Here is a 21,001-nt window from a genome sequence, read left to right on the forward strand (position 1 = left end):
AGCAATCCGGGCTGGGCTGGCACCTTGCAGCACTAATTTATTGCATTTATTGCAGCGTTTATTGCATTTATTTTGTGCTCACTTGCAGCAGCAGTGTTACCTGACAGGGGCTTACAGGATTTCCCCAGCAATCCGGGCTGGGCTGGCACCTTGCAGCACTAATTTATTGCATTTATTGCAGCGTTTATTGCATTTATTTTGTGCTCACTTGCAGCAGCAGTGTTACCTGACAGGGGCTTACAGGATTTCCCAGCAATCCGGGCTGGGCTGGCACCTTGCAGCACTAATCCCCGTGCTGGGCTCTTGCAGACTTTTATCAGCACTTCATGAGAGTTCCTGGTGTTGGTGCAGCACCTCCTCCTTGCCCCACCTCCAAAGAACGTTACTCACAATTTGCAGTTTGTAACACAAAACTAATTAGAGATGGAATAAATTACCTGCTGCATGGCAGCATGAGAGGTGAATAACACCCAATATTTTATCCCAAATCAATACCCAGCACTTCCAGCTGAACGTAAAGTTAGCATAAATATCAGCATCATTTTTAAAGCTCTCCTTTTGTACAAACAGATATATATTTAAAAAAAAAAATTAAAAAGAAATCTTTTGCTATGCATCAAACCCATCAAGGGAAATAACTTGAATTATTCTATTTCCCATTTGTAGTTACTGAGGCACAAGATATATTTAAACAGTTGGTAGAGAAAAAATGGGAAGCATCTCCCATATCAATGTACAGCCAGCATGCCAAACCATGAATGCAAGTGCTAAACAAGGGATGAATACATCATGTGCAAGAGTCTCACATGATATAAATTATTCAATACCTGACCAAAGAGAACAGCTTTCAGGAGAGAGGGGGAGGATCTCAAAGTACTTTTGTAGTTTGAATACAGGCAGGGTTAGGAATTGCTGCAGAATCTTTTTAACGCTGTTAAATAATCCCATGTATTTCCCAGCTATTTCACTGGGTGACATCCACCCAGCTCTGGTGTCTACCATAAATAAAGGTGGATTTCATCTAACACAGCCATGACAATTTTAAAATAAAACCAACTGTAAAAATAAAATAACTTGGCACGTGGGCAAGTGTGTATTTTGAGAATTTGGGCTGTCCCCTCCTTCCACTTGCAGGATTTGCACAGCCCTACTGATATGAAAAGTCTTTTTTCCTTTCCTTTGTTTGAGTTTGGGATTTTTGGGATTGGATTTGAGATTGCTGTGAACCTATCACACATCTTTAACACACACACACACACACACAGAGGCTTTTGAAGTGAAAAACTGAACTACAAAAAAATATCCACCATTATAAATTCCACCTCAACTATGGGGAAGCTGCTGCTGTGATTCCAGGGAATTCCCTGGCTGGCTGATTTCATGGATGATTTTGGAGTAATTCATGTCACTCCAAGAGAAATTTATAGCACTTAAATTTTAGCTACAGAGCAGTTCTGTTGCATTTGAAGACATTGCTTTGATACTCTGTATTAATAACACAAATTCTGATGGAGTTCCTACAAACCAGAATATTCTGTATTAATAACACAAATTCTGACAGAGTTCCTAAAAACCAGAATATTCTGTATTAATAACACAAAGTTCCTAAAATCCAGAATATTTTGTATTAATCACACAAATTCTGACGGAGTTCCTAAAAACCAGAATATTCTGTACTAATAACACAAATTCTGATGGAGTTCCTAAAAACCAGAATATTCTGTATTAATAACACAAAGTTCCTAAAATCCAGAATATTCTGTATTAATCACACAAATTCTGATGGAGTTCCTACAAACCAGAATATTCTGTACTAATAACACAAAGTTCCTAAAATCCAGAATATTCTGTATTAATAACACAAATTCTGACAGAGTTCCTACAAACCAGAATATTTTGTATTAATAACACAAATTCTGATGGAGTTCCTAAAAAACAGAATATTCTGTATTAATAACACAAAGTTCCTAAAATCCAGAATATTCTGTATTAATCACACAAATTCTGACAGAGTTCCTACAAACCAGAATATTCTGTACTAATAACACAAATTCTGACAGAGTTCCTACAAACCAGAATATTCTGTATTAATAACACAAAGTTCCTAAAATCCAGAATATTCTGTATTAATAACACAAATTCTGACGGAGTTCCTACAAACCAGAATATTTTGTATTAATAACACAAATTCTGACAGAGTTCCTACAAACCAGAATATTCTGTACTAATAACACAAATTCTGACAGAGTTCCTAAAAACCAGAACACTTTAAAACTCTCAGGCACTCTGTCCTTATAAATCCACATCACAGTTCATAAAATAACAACATTCCAGGTTTTTCCTCACTCCAAAGTTGCCTGGAAGCACCAGAACAGTTCCATAAAATCCTCCCAGGTTTGAACTGCACCTAAACCATTTTTGTGCTGCTCTCTCCATGATTTGCTAACTGATATTCTGCATTTTACAGCAGGAATCTGAAGCCAGTCCTGACAAACTCCACTCCCAAGACACTAAACAATAAATCATTAAAAAGTTTCAATATTTCCATGCCCAGTTTAGTGCTCATCACAGAAAATAAATTAAAAAATCAGAAATAACTCCAGGCAAGATTTATTTGGGGGTTGACAAGTCCAGTCAAAGCTCACATCTGAAAGCCAATTTCCTGCCTTTGTAATAATTCCTGTATTTAGTACACACACTTCCAAGTTTTGGCAATTACTTATTTTGATTTGTCTCACCTTGAAGCAGCAGATTTAAGGAGAAAAATCCTTAAGTGTGGTTGGATCTGTGCTTGCAGCTGGAAACCACCAAAACCTGGGGATGCCAAACTTCACTAATCCAAACATGTGAGCCCAAAGTGGGGCTCACTGCGAACTGTGTTGATTTCTCTCAAGTAACACAAACTTCAACCCAGAAAAATTTAAAACATAACAACAAAAAACCATCCAGAAAACAAACAGAAAATATCATTATTTCTTTAGGATAACACAATTATTTTTAAAGTGTATCTTGCATTTTTCCTTGTAAGGTTTTATTGTTTCTAGCGTGAAATAAGGAGTAGGTATTAAAGCTAACTATGAAAATTGGGGCTTTGTTCACACTAATAATAACAATGAGAGCAGCACCACCCAAGTATCAGAGTTGTGCAAATTTTAAAAAATAATTTTTGTCTGCATCTTATAGAATTCTAGAATGATTTGGGTTGGAAGAGACTTAAAAATCAATCAGTGCCACCCCTGCCACGGCAGGGACACCTCCCACTGTCCCAGGTGTTCCAAACCCCAGTGCCCAGCCTGGCCTTGGGCACTGCCAGGGATCCAGGGGTGGAATTCCATCCCAGCCCCTGCCAAGGAACAACTCCTGGTTTATCCCACCTGACCTTGCTTTCCCTCAGCTCATCTGCTCCATAAATCTGATTCCCAGTTACAAAAATCCCCATTTGCCATCACTGGGCTCCTCCTTTGCCACTTCCCAGTTACAAAAGTCCCCATTTGCCATCACTGGGCTCCTCCTTTGCCACCTGTCCCCTGCAGGGACATCAAGGAAGGTGCACAAAGCAAAGACTGGAACATCTGAGCCTCTCCTTCATCAGTCTCTGGTTCTTCTGGAATGCCCAACTCCTGAGAGCCACCTGCCACCTGCACCTCTGTGCTCACCAAGCAGGTGCAGGAGGGAAGGAACCATCCCAGCACTTCCTGCAGGATGTACGAACCACACCAAGGAAAAGCTGAGTGGATAATTGGCCATGGTTTGGTGTTGTGTGGGATCTCAGCACCTCAGGACTGATGTGCAGAGAGGCCGAGACCACCCTTGGGGGACTCGGAGGTCCTGGGATGTTGCCAGAAGTGTCTGGTGGCTGCACTTTGATCCTGCACGGGAGACGACGCCTGTATGAGGATGGGAGGATTTCACTGGGTGAATGGTGAAGGGATGAGTTAATTAGAGTGTAAAACACAGGGTTTAGGATTTCTGTACAGGGGGGTCTAAAGAAGTAAGATGGAGGAATTGGGGCGTGTCCTGTTCTTCTTCTTCTTCTTCTTCTTGGCCTCCATCTTCTGTGGTGGTGGTGGCACTTTGGGATTGGTTATTACTAAAAGTGCGCCGGTTAATAAGGGTAGAAGGTATTGGGGAAAAATGATAAATATTGTACACGTAACTTCGGGTATAAAGATAAGTGACCGCCCGAGGGCTCTCAGTGTGCCCATGGCTGACTGCTGTGCAGACCTCTGTCGGGCTGAAAGAAAATCTTTTAGATAAACAATTAATAAACACCGAGACCGAGACAAGAACAGGAGTCTCTTCTCGTCCTTTGAAGCTTCGGCTCTTCAAGGCCATCCCTGGGCCTTTCCAGGCCACCTAAACAGCCGAGAAACCAACAGTGTTGGGTTGGTTTCCTCACCTCCAGAGAGGTGCAGAGGAACCATTCCACCTGAGGAAAGGGAGTTGGATGTTCCCAAGGAAAGGTGATGATGGAAAATTATTTACAGGATCTAAAGGAAATCTTCAAAGTTCAGCCAACAATTGTTCTGGGAAAAGATCACCCCAAGTTCTGTTCACAGCAGAAATGTTCATGGAGTTCTAACCCCTAAAGGCTTTTAATCCAAACAAAATGTGCCCTGGTGTGGCCAGGGAATGTTCCCAGCTCCTGAGGACACTGAAATCCACATTTACAGGCACCAGACACGAGTGTCCTGCAATGCAAGGGAACCACGGCCTCCTACAAGGCCATGTCACCAAGGGTGAGGTCACTGCAAGTCAAGAAAAGTGAAATAATAACACACAAACTCTTTATTTTAAAGCTGAAGTATCAATGAGCTTCAAAGCCTCAGCACTGAGGTTTCAGAAGTGTTCTCAGGGAACAGAACACAGCTCCATGCACGACTCTGCAAACAAACAGGTGAGGAGGAGTGTGGAGTGTGGAACAGCCTCGCTCTTCCTGGGCAGAACGGGGAAAAAAGAGGGAAAGAAGAGGGAAGAAGTTGGAAGTGCCCTCCTGCCATGAGGGAAAACTAACTGGAGTGAGGGCTGTGCCAGGCTGAGATGATTGAGAAAGGACACAAAGAAAAGTCTCCCCAAAGAAATGTCACCCCCAAGAAATGCCACCCCAAAGAAATGCCACCGCAAAGAAATGTTACCCCAAAGAAATGTTGCCCTAAAGAAAAGTCACCTCAAAGAAATGTCACCCCCAAGAAATGCCACCCCAAAGAAATGTCACCCCAAAGAAATGTCACCCCAAGAAATGCCACCCCAAAGCAATGTCCCTGTCCCAGCAGGACATCACTGAGGGCAGTTATCAAACAGTCCCCAAGGTAATGGGATTGAGGGTGCCCAGAGCAGCTGTGGCTGCCCCTGCATCCCTGGCAGTGCCCCTGGATCCCTGGCAGTGCCCCTGCATCCCTGGCAGTGCCCCTGCATCCCTGGCAGTGCCCTGCATCCCTGGCAGTGCCCCTGCATCCCTGGCAGTGCCCTGCATCCCTGGCAGTGCCTCTGGATCCCTGGCAGTGCCCTGCATCCCTGGCAGTGCCTCTGGATCCCTGGCAGTGCCCCTGGATCCCTGGCAGTGCCCTGCATCCCTGGCAGTGCCCCTGCATCCCTGGCAGTGCCCCTGCATCCCTGGCAGTGCCTCTGGATCCCTGGCAGTGCCTCTGGATCCCTGGCAGTGCCCCTGCATCCCTGGCAGTGCCCTGCATCCCTGGCAGTGCCTCTGGATCCCTGGCAGTGCCCCTGGATCCCTGGCAGTGCCTCTGGATCCCTGGCAGTGCCCCTGCATCCCTGGCAGTGCCCTGCATCCCTGGCAGTGCCCCTGCATCCCTGGCAGTGCCCTGCATCCCTGGCAGTGCTGGAGCAGCCTGGCACAGTGGGAGGTGTCCCTGCCATGGCAGGGGTGGCACTGCATGGGCTGTGAGGTCCCTCCCAACCCAAACCATTCTGTGATTCCATGGATTTGGAGGGGAAAGCTCAAAACAAGCCCAGGATGTGCCACCTCTAAGATGTCTGTACAAAACAAGAGCCACGTAACTCTTTATTCTCATCACTGCCATGGAGCCCAGCTTTTCACCAAGTCCATGCAGAGGCGAAATCCTTACCAGGAGCAAAGATCAGTGTCATTTCTGATGCCCCCAAGGCAGTGCAGAAAGCAGGGTCCTGGTGCAGGAGGAGCCCCAAGCAGCTGCTCCTGCCCTGCAGCACGGCCTGTTCTGCCCAGCAGTGCTGACACTCGGGGCTGGGCTCTGCCAAAGCACCGCGGGGTTTTCTCTGGCCCTGCTGGCCAAGAGAGCACAGAACTGCTCCCAAACGTCCCCCCAGCTCCCACAGCTCCTCAGGACCTCTTTGGGAATGTGGGGGATTGCTGTGATTTCTCTGCAGCTCCAGAGAGCCCAACCAAGTCCGAGCAGAGAGGATTTCCCTTCTTTTTCTGCCCCACAAAGGGGAGACTTCCCAATTTCTCAGCTAACAGAAGGGAGCGGACAGAGGTGGAAAATTGTCCTTGCCACCATCTGTGAGAGGAAAGCACGGCAGTCCCTTCAGAGGTCAGGGCACTGAGCGCCTTCAGCCAACACTGCAATGTTTCAGGACATCACCAAGGATGAAATGATGCTGCCAGGGGAGGCTCTGATTGCTGTCAGGGGAAACTTTCCATGCAGGAATGGTCAGGCCTTGGGATGAGCTGCTCAGGGAGGTCTGGAGTCTCTGGGAGCGCTCAGGAGGAGTCTGGATGTGGCCCCTGGGGACAGGGCTTGGGGTGATGATCCTGAACACCAATATTTAACCCTCCCCGTGAAGAAATTCCTCCTGGTGTCCAACCCAAGCCCCCCCTGGCACAGCCTGAGCCTTTTCCTCCTGTCCTGTCCTGTTCCCTGTGAGCAGAGCTCCTGTCCCCTGGGGAGCTCACACACCAGGCCGTTCTGAAATCCTGGGTTTCACTCCTGAGGGCCAGAAGCACATCAGGCACAGAGTCACACCTGCAATGTCCTGGCCTTGTCCCTTCCCTTGGAGCTGTGCTGAGGACCCCAGAAAGGGCTGCAGGAAAGTCCCCCTGGCTCTCCAAAGCTGAGCACAGCAATGCTTCTCATGGAGCACCTTGTCCAGAGCCTTCCAAAAACCTCCTGAGGTGTTTTGTGTTCTCCAAAGCTGCTCAGTTCCTGTCTGTGAACGAGGAAAGCCAGGCCTCAGGCAGAGGTGCCATCCATCCAAACGTGCAGCCCCTCTTGAATGAAATCCCCACCGTTCATTAGGAGCTGGTGCTGAAAGGAGCCCAAATCCCTTTGCTTAAGGAGCTGCTACCCAGCCTTGCTCAGAAGACACCGATTCCCTTTTCTCCCAATTGATCAAAAGGCTCACCCAGGAGGGAACTGCCCGTCTTCCTCATGGGGCAGGGCAGCTTCTTGGGCAGACAGAGCTAATCTGTTATCGAGGATAATGTGGATTTTTATGGCAAAAAACACTGCTAATAAACTGGGATCCATGGGACAAAGGGTGACACAAAGTCAAACACCAAAATGCTGTGACCAACCTGTAAATACTGAGCGCTGTATCTGTGCAAAGGGTATTTATTTGTAGGGAAGGAACCGCTCCCTGTGAGGAGGCCCAGAGAAGTTCTGCTGTCCCATCCCTGGCAGTGTCCCAGGCCAGGCTGCACAGGGCTTGGAGCAAGCTGGGATCATGGAAGGTGTCCCTGCCATGGCAGGGGGTGGGAATGGGATGAGTTTTAAAATCCCTTCCAACCCAAACCATTCCAGGATTCTATGAAAGCAAAAATTCCCTTCTCCTCCATCAACTCCTTCCCAGAAAAAAAAGTGAAGCAGATTTTTCATTCACGGTGCACAATTCATGGAATTGCAGGACACAAATGATTCCTCAGGTGTCTGAACATGCACTGAGTGTTTACCCAAACACCTGGAGCCAGAGGGAAAGACTCTGAAAAAGTGCAGAGACGTCACCACGGCTCTGGGAGTGTTTTGAACCCAAATCCCTGCTCCAGACAAAGTTAGCTCCCAAATTCTATTTCAGGAAAGAGCCTTCTATTGAAGAAGTGGAGTATTCAGCTGGCTCCCTTTTGGTGGCACTTTTTCTGAGCACAGAAGTGTCAGAATTTTTGCATTTGGATGGCAGCCTATAGAGCCTGGATTTCTCCCAAGAAAAAACCAAGTTGTGCTTCTTGCCTTCCCCTGGAGCTCCACATGCCTCCAGACATAAAAGAAAACACCAAACAAAGAAAAAACACAACAACTACTTTTGCCTTTCTCAGGATCCTAACAGTCGTTGCCTGGGGCCTTTTGCTACCAGAATCTTTGTTGGAAAACAAAGCTGAACACAGAATTTAAGCTGAAGGTGCACAATCCTAACTTGAAAACTGACCCGTTGATTTGGGTGTGAAACAGCCTCTTTTTTTCTGAGGAAAATCTCTTTTCTTCACAAGAGAAATCATGAAGACTCCTGAAGTCCATGAAGTCAGCCCAAGCCAGAGGACAAGAACAACTTTACAGATAAAATTTCTCTGAAGATGGAAGAAAAGCTGAACTTTCCAAGGAAAGCAACACAAAATTCTCCCAGGTTTTGTAAGGGAGAAAGAAGCAAAGGAATATTCCTGCAGCTGCAGGTCAGGAAAAAAGAAGTTATATTTCTATATATATATTTATATATTATGTATATATAACAAAAGCTAGAACAACCCTGGGGTTTTTTGCTTTGACAAGAGGGGGAAAAAAGCAATTTTCTCCTGAGACATCCTAAATCCAAAGAGAAAGGGAAAAGGATTGAAGGACAAGAGTGGAATTAAGAGCTGAGGAAGGATGGAAGCAGCAGCTGGGTACCCCTGGATCCAGCACATGCCAGGAATCCTCCCCAGCAGGGCAGGGAAGCAGCAGAGATGGGAATTCTCCAGGTACCAACAGGGAAACAGCTCCTTAGCCTGGGAGCCGGTGCTCAGAAACCTCCTCTGACCAATCTGCAAATGGCAGAGCAGGAGAGGCCCAGCTGGGAACTGAATCTGTGAAATCCTGGGGCGTGGAGAAAGGAAAACACCCCAACAGCACTGGCTGGGATATTCCACCCCAACTGGAATATCAGATATTGGCCAATAACTGCTCTGCTCACCTCCAGATTCTGGGCTGTGACAAGAAATCCTTCTTTTTCTTTGCAGGATTTAAAGGAGTTTCATGCTCCTATCAAACACCTGCCCAGGGCCATTAAAGGTGAGGAATAATTCTGAGGCTCACCACTGACAAACCACAAGATCATCACAAACTGGTCTAAATTAAAGCACCCAAGACTAACTTGTATTTTTTCCCCCAGCTATTTATTTATTGTCATTATCTTAATGCTGGGATTAAAGTCTCCCTTCAACATCCCAGGGTGCCCAGAGCAGCTGTGGGTGCCCCTGGATCCCTGGCAGTGCCCAAGGCCAGGCTGGACACTGGGAGATGTCCCTGCACTGGGATTCCATGACCTCAACAAGGCAATTTTGAAAAATGGAATTTTGGAGAAAACTCCAGAGATGTGAACATTTAGGCCTAGAAACAAACACTGCCTTTTTTACATCCAGCACCAGAAATACCCTAAAACTCCACACCTGGATCCACCACGGCACTCAGGGAAGTCTCCAGGAATTTCTCAGCATTGTGAAATGATTACTGTAAAATTATTTTACAAAGGTTTAACTTTAGAAACAAGAATAAATCAATTGCCAGATTGCTGCTTTTTTACACAGTCCTTAAGGCCTAACTCAGAGCCTCCCATGCACATCTGGAACTCACCTAAAGTGAAGCTGGAAATGGAATTCTGATGGACATCTGCAGCCTCTCAGATCTTCTGCTAAACTTCACTAAGTGAAATATTTCAAAGGGCTTAATTCCCACTTTTATTCCAAACTAGGACAAAGCCTCTGCATTACTGGAAGGTACAATACCTGGTAAATATATTTGGTGGGGTGTTGTAATTTATTTTATATTTTATAAGCTAATATAATCTATGTAAGCCATTATTCCATATCTACATGAAGATAAAATCAGTTTTATATTCAGCTTAAATTGTGGATCTACTGAGAGGCATTAACAGCAAGCCAGAACTCACACTAATAGGTGAGTTCTAATATGTGGAAATCCACATTAATGGATTTACCAATATGTGAAATCTTGGAGAAGCAGTTCATTCCTGTTAGGCACCTTCAGGACCTTGGAGGAGCATGAAGATGTCAGCCCTGGTACAGCCAAGCTAAAAAAGACATGTTTGGATCTCCATGTGTTGCCAGAAAGAGTTTCTTTTCCTGGAGTGGCAAGGCACTCCTGAGGAACTGTGGACTTTAATAACAATATTCAATATTTCTCTATTTAAAGGCCTCACTGCCTACAAAACCAGGTAAAAATGAAACAACTTCATCCACCTTTACAGAGATCATCCCTCTGTTTATTTCCTGGCACAGCACATCTGCTGATCCATGTCCACCACATCTGAGGCAGCACAAACAAGTGGCAGGGTCACCCCAAAATACTGAGCTCAAATATTAAAATTTTCACCGATTTTAGTAAAGAAAGGCAAAGTGTTGGATGGTTTAGCAGACTTGAAGTTGGATTCTCTGTTCACAAAGTGGATTCAATGACGTGAAGGAGAAAATACTGAGCTCCAACAGGCAAGATGCTCAAATATTAAAATTTTCACTGATTTTAGCAAAGAAAAAGCAAAGTGTTGGATGGCTTAGCAAACCTGATATTGGATTCTCTGTTCACAAAGTGGATTCAATGAGGTGAAGGAGAAGGTAAGAGTATGCACCAAAATAAACCAGTTAGGAGATCCAGAGTTAACCAGTAAAGCAGAACTTCATACTCTGCTCTCTGCTGGTATCCCCAGATTTTCAAGGGATTTTCAATAACCAACTCGTTAGGAAAATGTCAGCACCAACAGGAAGGAGGAAATCCAGAACAAATCTCTCTTCTCAGCCTGGAACCAAACTGCTGCCCCTGTTCCAGCTGTGCAAAGGTGTCCAGCAGCTGCCTCTGTGTGCCATGAACCCAAAGCAAGGTCCCCAAAGGAATTTTGGGATAATTTAACTCAGCCAGAAGCCACCAGGGGCTGGGTGTGAGTGTCAGGGAGTGCTGAGCCCAGAACCAGGCTGTCCCTTGGGCTGGGCATTCCCTGCTCCTCCCAGGACAAGCGCAAGGTCAGAGCCTCCAATCTGATGTGTCACTGCTGAAAACAAACTCTGCTTCTTGCTCTCTAATCTAATCTCTGTCCTTAACAGCTTATCAACAAATGTGGTTTGAGACTGTGGCGTCACAGCAGAAATCTGAGAGTCAAACTTTGCCACTTTTCCATTTTCCAAGCTTAATTGTGTTCCTAAATCCAGCAGGGTCTGAGCAGCCCTGCTCAGATACGTCTGAGCTGCACCCAGGGGCAGTTTGGATATCCCTGGAAATACCCCGAGTGTGCATGGAGAGCTGATGCACACTGGGACATGGAAACTCTGAAACCTGGGCAGAGCAACGTCCTCCCCTGTGTGTAACCCTGTCAGCAAGCTGAGCACAGCCTGGGCTGCTCTGGGAAACTGGGAACCCTCCAGGATCAGCCTGATCCCAGTCAGGAATCACACACACATCTGGGAACCCACCAGGATCAGCCTGATCCCACTCAGGAATCACACACACACATCTGGGAACCCACCAGGATCAGCCTGATCCCACTCAGGAATCACACACACACATCTGGGAACCCTCCAGGATCAGCCTGATCCCAGTCAGGAATCACACACACATCTGGGAACCCTCCAGGATCAGCCTGATCCCAGTCAGGGATCACACACACATCTGGGCACCCACCAGGATCAGCCTGATCCCAGTCAGGAATCACACACACATCTGGGAACCCTCCAGGATCAGCCTGATCCCAGTCAGGGATCACACACACACATCTGGGAACCCACCAGGATCAGCCTGATCCCACTCAGGAATCACACACACATCTGGGAACCCTCCAGGATCAGCCTGATCCCAGTCAGGGATCACACACACATCTGGGATCCCACCAGGATCAGCCTGATCCCAGTCAGGGATCACACACACATCTGGGAACCCTCCAGGATCAGCCTGATCCCAGTCAGGAATCACACACACATCTGGGAACCCTCCAGGATCAGCCTGATCCCAGTCAGGAATCACACACACATCTGGGAACCCACCAGGATCAGCCTGATCCCAGTCAGGAATCACACACACATCTGGGATCCCACCAGGATCAGCCTGATCCCAGTCAGGAATCACACACACACATCTGGGAACCCTCCAGGATCAGCCTGATCCCAGTCAGGGATCACACACACACATCTGGGCACCCACCAGGATCAGCCTGATCCCAGTCAGGGATCTCACACACACATCTGGGCACCCCTGCCTGCCAGAGGTTTGATAGAAAATCCAAACCCACAGGGCACAAACTGAACAGAACAGAACAGAACAGAGGGCACCAGCCTGAGCAGGGAAAGAGAAACACAAACCTTACAAGTGACAATGTCCAATTTTAGCAGCATTTAGGAGCAACATTTGCCCAGTTCTTGCCTCCACCTGCCTGATGAAGGATTATAAATGGAATCCTTACCAAGAATTGCCAAGAACTTGCCAAGAACTGCCAAGAACTTGCCAAGAACTCGCCAATCCTTACCAAGAACTTGCCAAGAACTTACCAATCCTTACCCAGAAATTACCAAGAACTTACCAAGAATTTACCAATCCTTACCAAGAATTTACCAATCCTTACCAAGAACTCACCAATTCTTACCAAGAACTTGCCAAGAACTTACCAATCCTTACCAAGAACTTGCCAATCCTTACCAAGAACTTGCCAAGAACTTACCAAGAATTTACCAATCTTTACCAAGAACTTACCAAGAATTTACCAATCCTTACCAAGAACTTACCAATCCTTGCCAAGAACTTACCAAGAACTCACCAATCCTTACCAAGAACTTGCCAAGAACTTACCAAGAATTTACCAATCCTTACCAAGAATTTACCAATCCTTACCAAGAACTCACCATCCTTACCAAGAACTTGCCAAGAACTTGCCAGTCCTTACCAAGAACTTACCAACCCTTACCAATCCCTACCAAGAACTGTTGAGAACTTACCAAGAACTTACCAATCCTTACCAAGAACTGCCAAGAACTTACCAAGAACTCACCAATCCTTACCAAGAACTTACCAATCCTTACCAAGAACTCACCATCCTTACCAATCCTTACCAACCCTTACCAAGAACTCACCAATCCTTACCAAGAACTCACCAATCCTTACCAATCCTTACCAAGAACTCACCATCCTTCCAATCCTTACCAACCCTTACCAAGAACTCACCAATCCTTACCAATCCTTACCAAGAACTCACCATCCTTACCAAGAACTCACCAATCCTTACCAAGAACTCACCAATCCTTACCAAGAACTCACCATCCTTACCAATCCTTACCAATCCTCTCTTAACTGGCCTTTAAGAGAGCCCTCCTAAGGTGTCTGTCTGTGTTTTAAAACCTGACCCCAAAGGAACAGAACTTTGGGATGGAGGGAGACGTTTCCACCTGGCTCCATGATTTATCAAGGATGCCTCCTGCAAAAATCTGCTCTCCTGGATTCAACACAGCAAATGCTCAGGAGCTCAAGTAAATTTAAAGTTCCATTTAAAGTCCAGCCTTGCCCAAGAGAACCTTTCCTTTTGTTGCCACCCTGAACACTGACTTTAAAGGCTGCAGAAAAACCTCTGGATTTCCAGCATTCTGTTGATTACAGAGCTCAGGCATTCTCAGTGTACTGACCAATCATTCGGGAAATGGGAAATAATTGTTAATAGTTACTATTGCAATTTTTGAGCTGAATTTTCATTTGGTTTTGTTCAAAATAAGTTTTTTGTCTTTGCTCTTAGAAATCAACAACAGAAATAAGTTTCAATAAAGAAATCTCACAATTTATAACTTCATTGGAAGTTTTCTCAACAGGTTTTAAACAGAGGGTTTTAAACATGTATTGGGAGGCAAAGTTAATAGAAATGACTTTTCCAGAATATTGGAACTATACACAAGAACAGCAGCACCCAAAGATTTTCTGGTTCAGATGCTCTGCTCTGTTCCTGAATAAGGAAAGCAGCATCCCACACCAGGCTGCAATCCCACACCAAAATCCTGGAGTTTTGTTTCCTCTTAGATGGGGGCTGAGGCTGAAAAGTTCAATTTTCAATATCACAGGTACTGAGCCCTTCTGGAGGAGGGGGAAAAAAACCTTTTCTTTTAAATAGGCAACTTCTTAAATATGGATGCAGGAATCTAACTTTAGCTGTCCAGGTTTCCACACTGCTGCTCTCAAATGCAGAAAGTGGAGCACTAATTTAGTCTGTTGACTTCAAGGTTATCATTCATTGAGGTCAATGACTCCATCTCTGAGAAGCAGAACTTCCATTGCAGCCTGAGCAGCACAAAAACTCCAAAACCAGCAGCAAACCCTGCTGCAAAGGGATTGATTTAGCCGTGGAAAAGCAGGGGTTAATGCCAGGAATAGCCAAGGAAACATTAAAGTAAAAATAAAAACTAAAACTAAAAATATTAATATGTCCCAGGAATATCCAAGGGAAAATAAAAATAAAAAATTAAAAACATTTCCCAGGAATATCCAAGAGAAAATAAAAATAAAAAATAAAAATATTTCCCAGGAATATCCAAGGGCAAATAAAAATAAAAAATTATAATAATAAAAATAATAGAAACATTTACTAAAATACTAAAATAACAATACTAAAATAATATTGATATTGATATTGATATTATATTATTATCACTATTATCAATAATATTAATATTAATACTAATATGTTGTTGTTGTTGTTGTCGTCATCATCATCCCAGGAATATCCAAGCCCTCATTATTGATATTGATATAATAGGAATAATAATAGGAATAATAGTAATAGTAACAATAGTAATAGTAATAATAGCAATAATAGTAATAGTAATAATAGTAGTAGTAGTAGTAGTAGTAGTAATAATAATAATAATAATAATAATAATAATGTCATCATCATCATCCCAGGAATATCCAAGCCCTTGTATTCCAAACTCCCCTCCTCACGAGCAGCTCTGTCTCAGACATTATTTATATTTATTTGGGTGGGATTTCTGGGCTGATCTGCCCAGCCAGGACCTGAACCTCCCCCACAAACCCCCTGGGAGGACCCAGCCAGGCAGAATCCAACTGGAACCAGTAACAAACCAGTCTGTGCCAGCAGGGAATCAGCACCTGGACCTGTTCTGCTCTTTCCAAACCTGATTTTCTGCCACCCGCTGGTGTTGGTCCCCTCAGTGGTCACCTGGCCACCCCAGGAACAGCCAGGGCAGGGATAAGTTGGTGCTGGCCCAGGAATTTTGGATTTTCCTGGTAAAACTTCCAGTTCAGGTAACCCAGGTGAGCTCCACACGCTTTGTTCTGAGTGCACAGCAACAGAGGGGTTTTCTGCTTTGGTCTGTGGGATTTTCTCACTACTGACATATAAAAACATCCTTTAAAACAGCTACAGGCTCAATGAAATCAGCAACTGAAATGTGAAATAGGAGGTGTGAGAGCCATGGCCCAGTTCTCCACTTCCATAAAACAAACACCTGGACACTTTCAGGCCCCAAACTCAGCCCAGGAATTCCCAGAAATCCTCCTCTGGATTTGTTTTATGTTAATAAGGAATTCAGCTGGGGCAGGACAGGGACCTGTGTGAGAACTGATTAACTGCCCTTGCAGTGTCCTTATTGAAAAGTATTGAATTGGCTTTTTCTCTTCTCCAAAAACGATCATTTTTAATAAAATTAAGAGCAATATGAACACCTCAAACTTGACACCACCACTATCACATTTCCTTGGTTCTCAACATCTCTGGTGCATCCAAGATAATTCCACGTTGATGAGAATAATTTGCTGTAGCCATGATGTTACTCTGTTTTCTTACAAAGGTTACAAAAAGAAGCTTTGAGCTCTTCAAAAGCCTAAAAATCAGACAAGTCAGTGTTTTTAGATCCATATTCCTCAGGCTCCAGTATAACTACAAAAGTTAAAACCAGAAAGCTGTCATAAAACTAAATTATTTTTATAAGAAATCTCCATAAAAAAGAGGAAAATAAAAAGAACAACCAACCACTGAGTTACACAGGAGCAGGACAAGGGGGAGCAGAACTCTGGACACACCAACTTTAACCAAGATGAATCCCTGCCTGTAGAGACTCAGTAAAATCCCAAATTTGATGCCAGCACAGCATGAAAAGTGAATATGGGCAGGATGATCGATCACCAGCCTCACCACACCCAGCAGAGTTTGGTTCCTTGCTTTCCCCAAAGGTCCTGGAGGGACTTGCAAAGGACAAAGGAGTGAAAAATTCCCATTCTGAGAACAAGGTGTCACCTGTGTCACCACAACCTGACTGAAATACAAACTTGGCTTTGCCTGCAAAGAGCCGAACCCCAGCTTTGCTTATGGCCCTGCTTCAGGGGAAAGCAGAACAGAGCCCTAAAAACCCACAAGTAAACAGGAATCAGAGAATCATTAGGGCTGGAAAAGACCTCTGAGACCCTCAAAGTCCAACCTTTACCCAGCTCTGCTGGGTCCTTCTCCAGGCCATGAGCTCAGGTGCCACAGCCACAGATTTCTGAGCATTTCGCAGGCCTGAGCTCCCTTTCCATGGGCAAATTGCTGCTGCTGGCCCAGCTGAGCCTGCCCTGGCCCAGCCTGAGGCCGCTCCCTCTGCTCCTGTCCCTGTTCCCTGGAGCAGAGCCCGACCCCCCCGGCTGTGCCCTCCTGGCAGGGACTTGTGCAGAGCCACAAGGGCCCCTGAGCCTCCTTTGCTCCAGCCTCAGCCCCTTCCAGCTCCCTCAGGGATTCTCCAGCCCCTTCCAGCTCCTCAGGGATTCTGCAGCCCCTTCCAGCTCCCTCAGGGATTCTGCAGCCCCTTCCAGCTCCCTCAGGGATTCTGCAGCCCCTTCCAGCTCCCTCAGGGATTCTGCAGCCCCTTCCCAGCTCCCTCAGGGATTCTGCAGCCCCTTCCAGCTCCCTCAGGGATTCTGCAGCCCCTTCCAGCTCCTCAGGGATTCTCCAGCCCCTTCCCAGCTCCCTCAGGGATTCTGCAGCCCCTTCCCAGCTCCTCAGGGATTCTGCAGCCCCTTCCCAGCTCCCTCAGGGATTCTCCAGCCCCTTCCAGCTCCCTCAGGGATTCTCCAGCCCCTTCCAGCTCCTCAGGGATTCTGCAGCCCCTTCCAGCTCTGTTCCCTGCCCTGGACACGCTCCAGCCCCTCCAGGGCTCTCCTGCAGGAGCAGAACTGGGCCCAGCCCTGGAGGGGCCTCTCAGAGCCAGCACAGAGGGACAATCCCTGCCCTGCTCCTGCTGCACACACAATTCCCCATCCAGCCCAGCTGCCAGGGGCCTCTTGCCCCCCTGGGCACCCCTGGGCTCGTGTCCAGCCCCTGTCACAGCACCCCCAGGGCCTTTCCCAGCCCTTAGGCCCAGCCTGGAGCTCCCTGGGGCTGTTCTGACCCAAGGCAGGACTGACCCTCACTCTGCTCCCCATCCCTGGATGCTGTCCTGACCCTCCCACCCTCCAGGTCCTCACTCACTCCTGCCCAAACTGGTGCTGCCCACAAACTGAGGGTGCTCTCAATCCCCTGCTCTGGATCATGAATAAAATTACTGAAAATTTTTCACTTCTCCAAACAGCACCTTAAAGTGCCTTTTTGCTGGGTGTCCCACATATTATCCAGGGCAAAAAGACAAGTCCAATGTGCTGCAAGTTTGTTTTCCTGGTGATTCAAACTGGAAAACAGCATTTAATATCCTCATTTCTTCAAATTTTCACTTTCTTTTTTTTTAGAAAGGAGAGGACCTTAAAACATTTCTGTGTTTTCAGCCTAGGTGGTGATCTAAAATTAAAGTGTTCCATGGCAGAAGTGAAACAATCTTCTTCTTTAGGGGATTGTTTCCCCAGTTCTGCTGTGGTTAACTGTTGGGCTTTGGAGCAGCTTCCAGGACAATGAAGTGAAGCTCATAAAAACACAGAATTTACTGACCCTGGAGAAGCTTCCCCCTTTAACCAAAGGTAGTTTAGACATTACCAGGCACCTCTGATCCATCACCCTCGAGAAACCTTTAAAAACACAAGAGAGCCATCCCCAAGAACCACAAGAACTTTCAATTTCAGGCCTGAGCTCTCCCCAGGCACTCTGAACTTGAGACCAAGATCAGCAGTCACCAAATGACTCCTCCTGTCCCAGAATTATATCAGGGGGACAAGGTCTCATTTGAAGGCCTGCAATTCTTGTTCATTCTCAGAACCTCAGCACGCCAAGCCTGGCTCTGCTAATAAACAGAAAATGCAAATAAATCTGAATTCTTTAACTTTCAACACATCACAGGCATAAATGTCTTTATCCTGGTTTTTCATCTGTATTTATCAAGGGACTTGTAAATCAAGAATTTGGGCTGCAGGAGACAGAATTACCACTTAAATTTCAAAATCTTGTATCCATTTCAATTCCACAAGCTCATAATTCTAAGAAGCTCAACACCATCAGAAATTCTGACCAAAACTGAAAGTGCTTAAGTTGGGAGTTTTAAATCAGAATAAAGCATTGCAATGTGAAACTGAATTCTCTCAAACACTGTCATGCATAAGGTACAATTTCATAACATTATCTCTCCTTTCACTTGTGGGATGAGTATTTTTAAAGCTTTCAAAACATTTTCTCAATATTTAGGTTCTATTTTAATCTGTCACTGCCTACTACACAGAGCTCCCCAAATCTGATGGGACATCAATTTTCTACACTTTTAATGCTGCTCCTTTAGATTAAGATATTGAAAATGAAACATAAAAACGAAATATCCCTTTGGAGAAGTTTTCCCTTCTCCTCTCCTTCACCCAACCTAATTTTAGAATTCTTTAGACCTGCTTTGACTTGAGCTTTCAGCACACAGCTCACAACCACGGGAATGGAATGAGAGATGTTTGGTTTTCAGGGAATGAAATCTCCACTTCCAGCATCTTGGTCCAAATCCAAAGGCTCCATGTAAACAGAGCCTCCAAAGCTGTTTATGCAGCAACAGCTGATGCAACTGAAAACTGTCAATCAGGAGATGAGCTCCATGCTCACAGAAATCTGCTGGATTTGTTATTTCCCCAGCCCTAAGGATTCCTGGGGTTTAAACTGAACACGAATCCAAAGATCTGGTTGAAATTAGGGTATTTGGGTATAAGAAATTAGAGCAACCCTCTTGGACAAATTTAATTTTATTCTATTTCTACTGCTTGTGATTTTCCCTGACCGTATTTCCAGCAAAAGTAAAAATCAGCCATTGAAGCTGCAAATACACCTGGCACTTCCAGGATTTCTGATTAGCCAAAAAAAGGGAGAATTCCCTAAAAATATCAATCAGCACCTTCAGAAGCATTCCCAGAAAAACTTTGAAAACAATATTTCCATTCAGGAAAACCATTTTCTTCCTGGGAGAAGAAGAGTTTTCCAAGCTGCAGAAGAGTTTTGAAAGGCAAAGAAAGATTCTAAAATTCTTCAATATTTTGCTAAGTTGGAACAACATCATTTGGGGGGACAGAGAATGGAAGAGCAACAAGAAGCACATCAAGAACATCCAACATCTGTCATTGTAAAAATCCTAAACATCACTCACCTGTATGCATCGTCTTCTTTCAAGTCTCATATCATCCTGCGGGGTTGAGGGGACAGGGGAGTCCAGCAGCAAACAACACTGAAAAGGGAGAAAAAACAAAAATTAACTTCTGAAACTGCAGCCACAGCTGCTCAACCCCCAGCTAAACCAAGGAATCCAAACTAAAATGAAGTTTTCCAGCAGGAAAAGCAAAGACAGGCATGACAAAGATTTGTTTTCTACTCATATCTGGTTCTAGAAAAACTTTCCAAGTGTCAAAATGGCAACTATTAATTTAAATTTCAACTGGCCATTAAATATATCTCAAAATTATCATCATCCCAAAAATTGTCAGTCACCCATCTTTGCCAAGCCCTTAAATATTTGAATTTTCACAGAAATTCAGTACAAAATTTCTAAAACACAACTCAACTTGTGGGATTGTCCCAAATCTACAAGATACAGAACTATAAATGCATATCAATCCCTAAATGTTAACATTCACTCTCCTCATGGCATGATGAAATTAAATTAGGTTCAGCTAGCTGCAAGTAATTAAAATATGCTCAGAAAAATAAAATTGTATTTTCCATAGACAGAGAGATATAGACAGGAGTTTCTGTCTACATATTATATATTACATATTATATATTACATATTACATATTACATATTATATATTACACATTATATATTATATATTACACATTATATATTATATCTCATATATTATGTCTCGTATATTATATATGGTATATTATATATGGTATATTATACATTATATATTGTATGTGATATATTCTATATTATATACAATATATAATATAGTATATTATAATATATTATATATTTTATATATTATGTTATGTGTTACATATTATATATTACATATTACATATTATATATTACATATTCTATGTTATATAATGTTATTTATTATATATCATGTATTATATATAATATATTACATTATATGATATATATTCTATATTATAATAATTATTATATATTTCTGTCTTTTTTTAATACAACTCCAACAGAAATTAGGAAGAACAGTAGGATTATAACAAAAAAATTTAAATTAAACCCTCAAACACAACACCCAGCAACTAAGCCTGGTTAAAGTATTTCCCAAGCATTTATTTTTCCCTTCTTCTCCAGCAATCATTGGTGCTGTACAACCTATGGAAACACCAAACCCACTCAGAACTCCTGAGACTTTCAGAGAACTCTGCAAACGACTGACCAGCTGCAACTGGAGTTGTTATTATTGAAACAGCTCCTGGCATGGAACTGCAGGGACAGTGAGCAGCCTGAAACGCTCGGAGCCCCAGCA

General features: G+C 44.4%; 1 protein-coding gene across 2 annotated transcripts in view; it reads right to left on the reverse strand.

The window, feature by feature from the left end:
- DYRK1A (dual specificity tyrosine phosphorylation regulated kinase 1A) overlaps positions 1-21,001 on the reverse strand; it is a 91,866-nt gene that overhangs the window by 41,399 nt on the left and 29,466 nt on the right. For both annotated transcript variants that reach the window (XM_058824858.1, XM_058824859.1), the window contains exon 2: positions 19,688-19,765. In XM_058824858.1, coding sequence (XP_058680841.1) covers positions 19,688-19,697 — 10 coding nt within the window. In that variant the 5' untranslated portion in view covers positions 19,698-19,765. The remainder of the gene's footprint in view (positions 1-19,687; positions 19,766-21,001) is intronic.

The sequence above is a fragment of the Ammospiza caudacuta genome, chromosome 2 (assembly GCF_027887145.1).
Source record: "Ammospiza caudacuta isolate bAmmCau1 chromosome 2, bAmmCau1.pri, whole genome shotgun sequence".
Taxonomy (NCBI): domain Eukaryota; kingdom Metazoa; phylum Chordata; class Aves; order Passeriformes; family Passerellidae; genus Ammospiza; species Ammospiza caudacuta.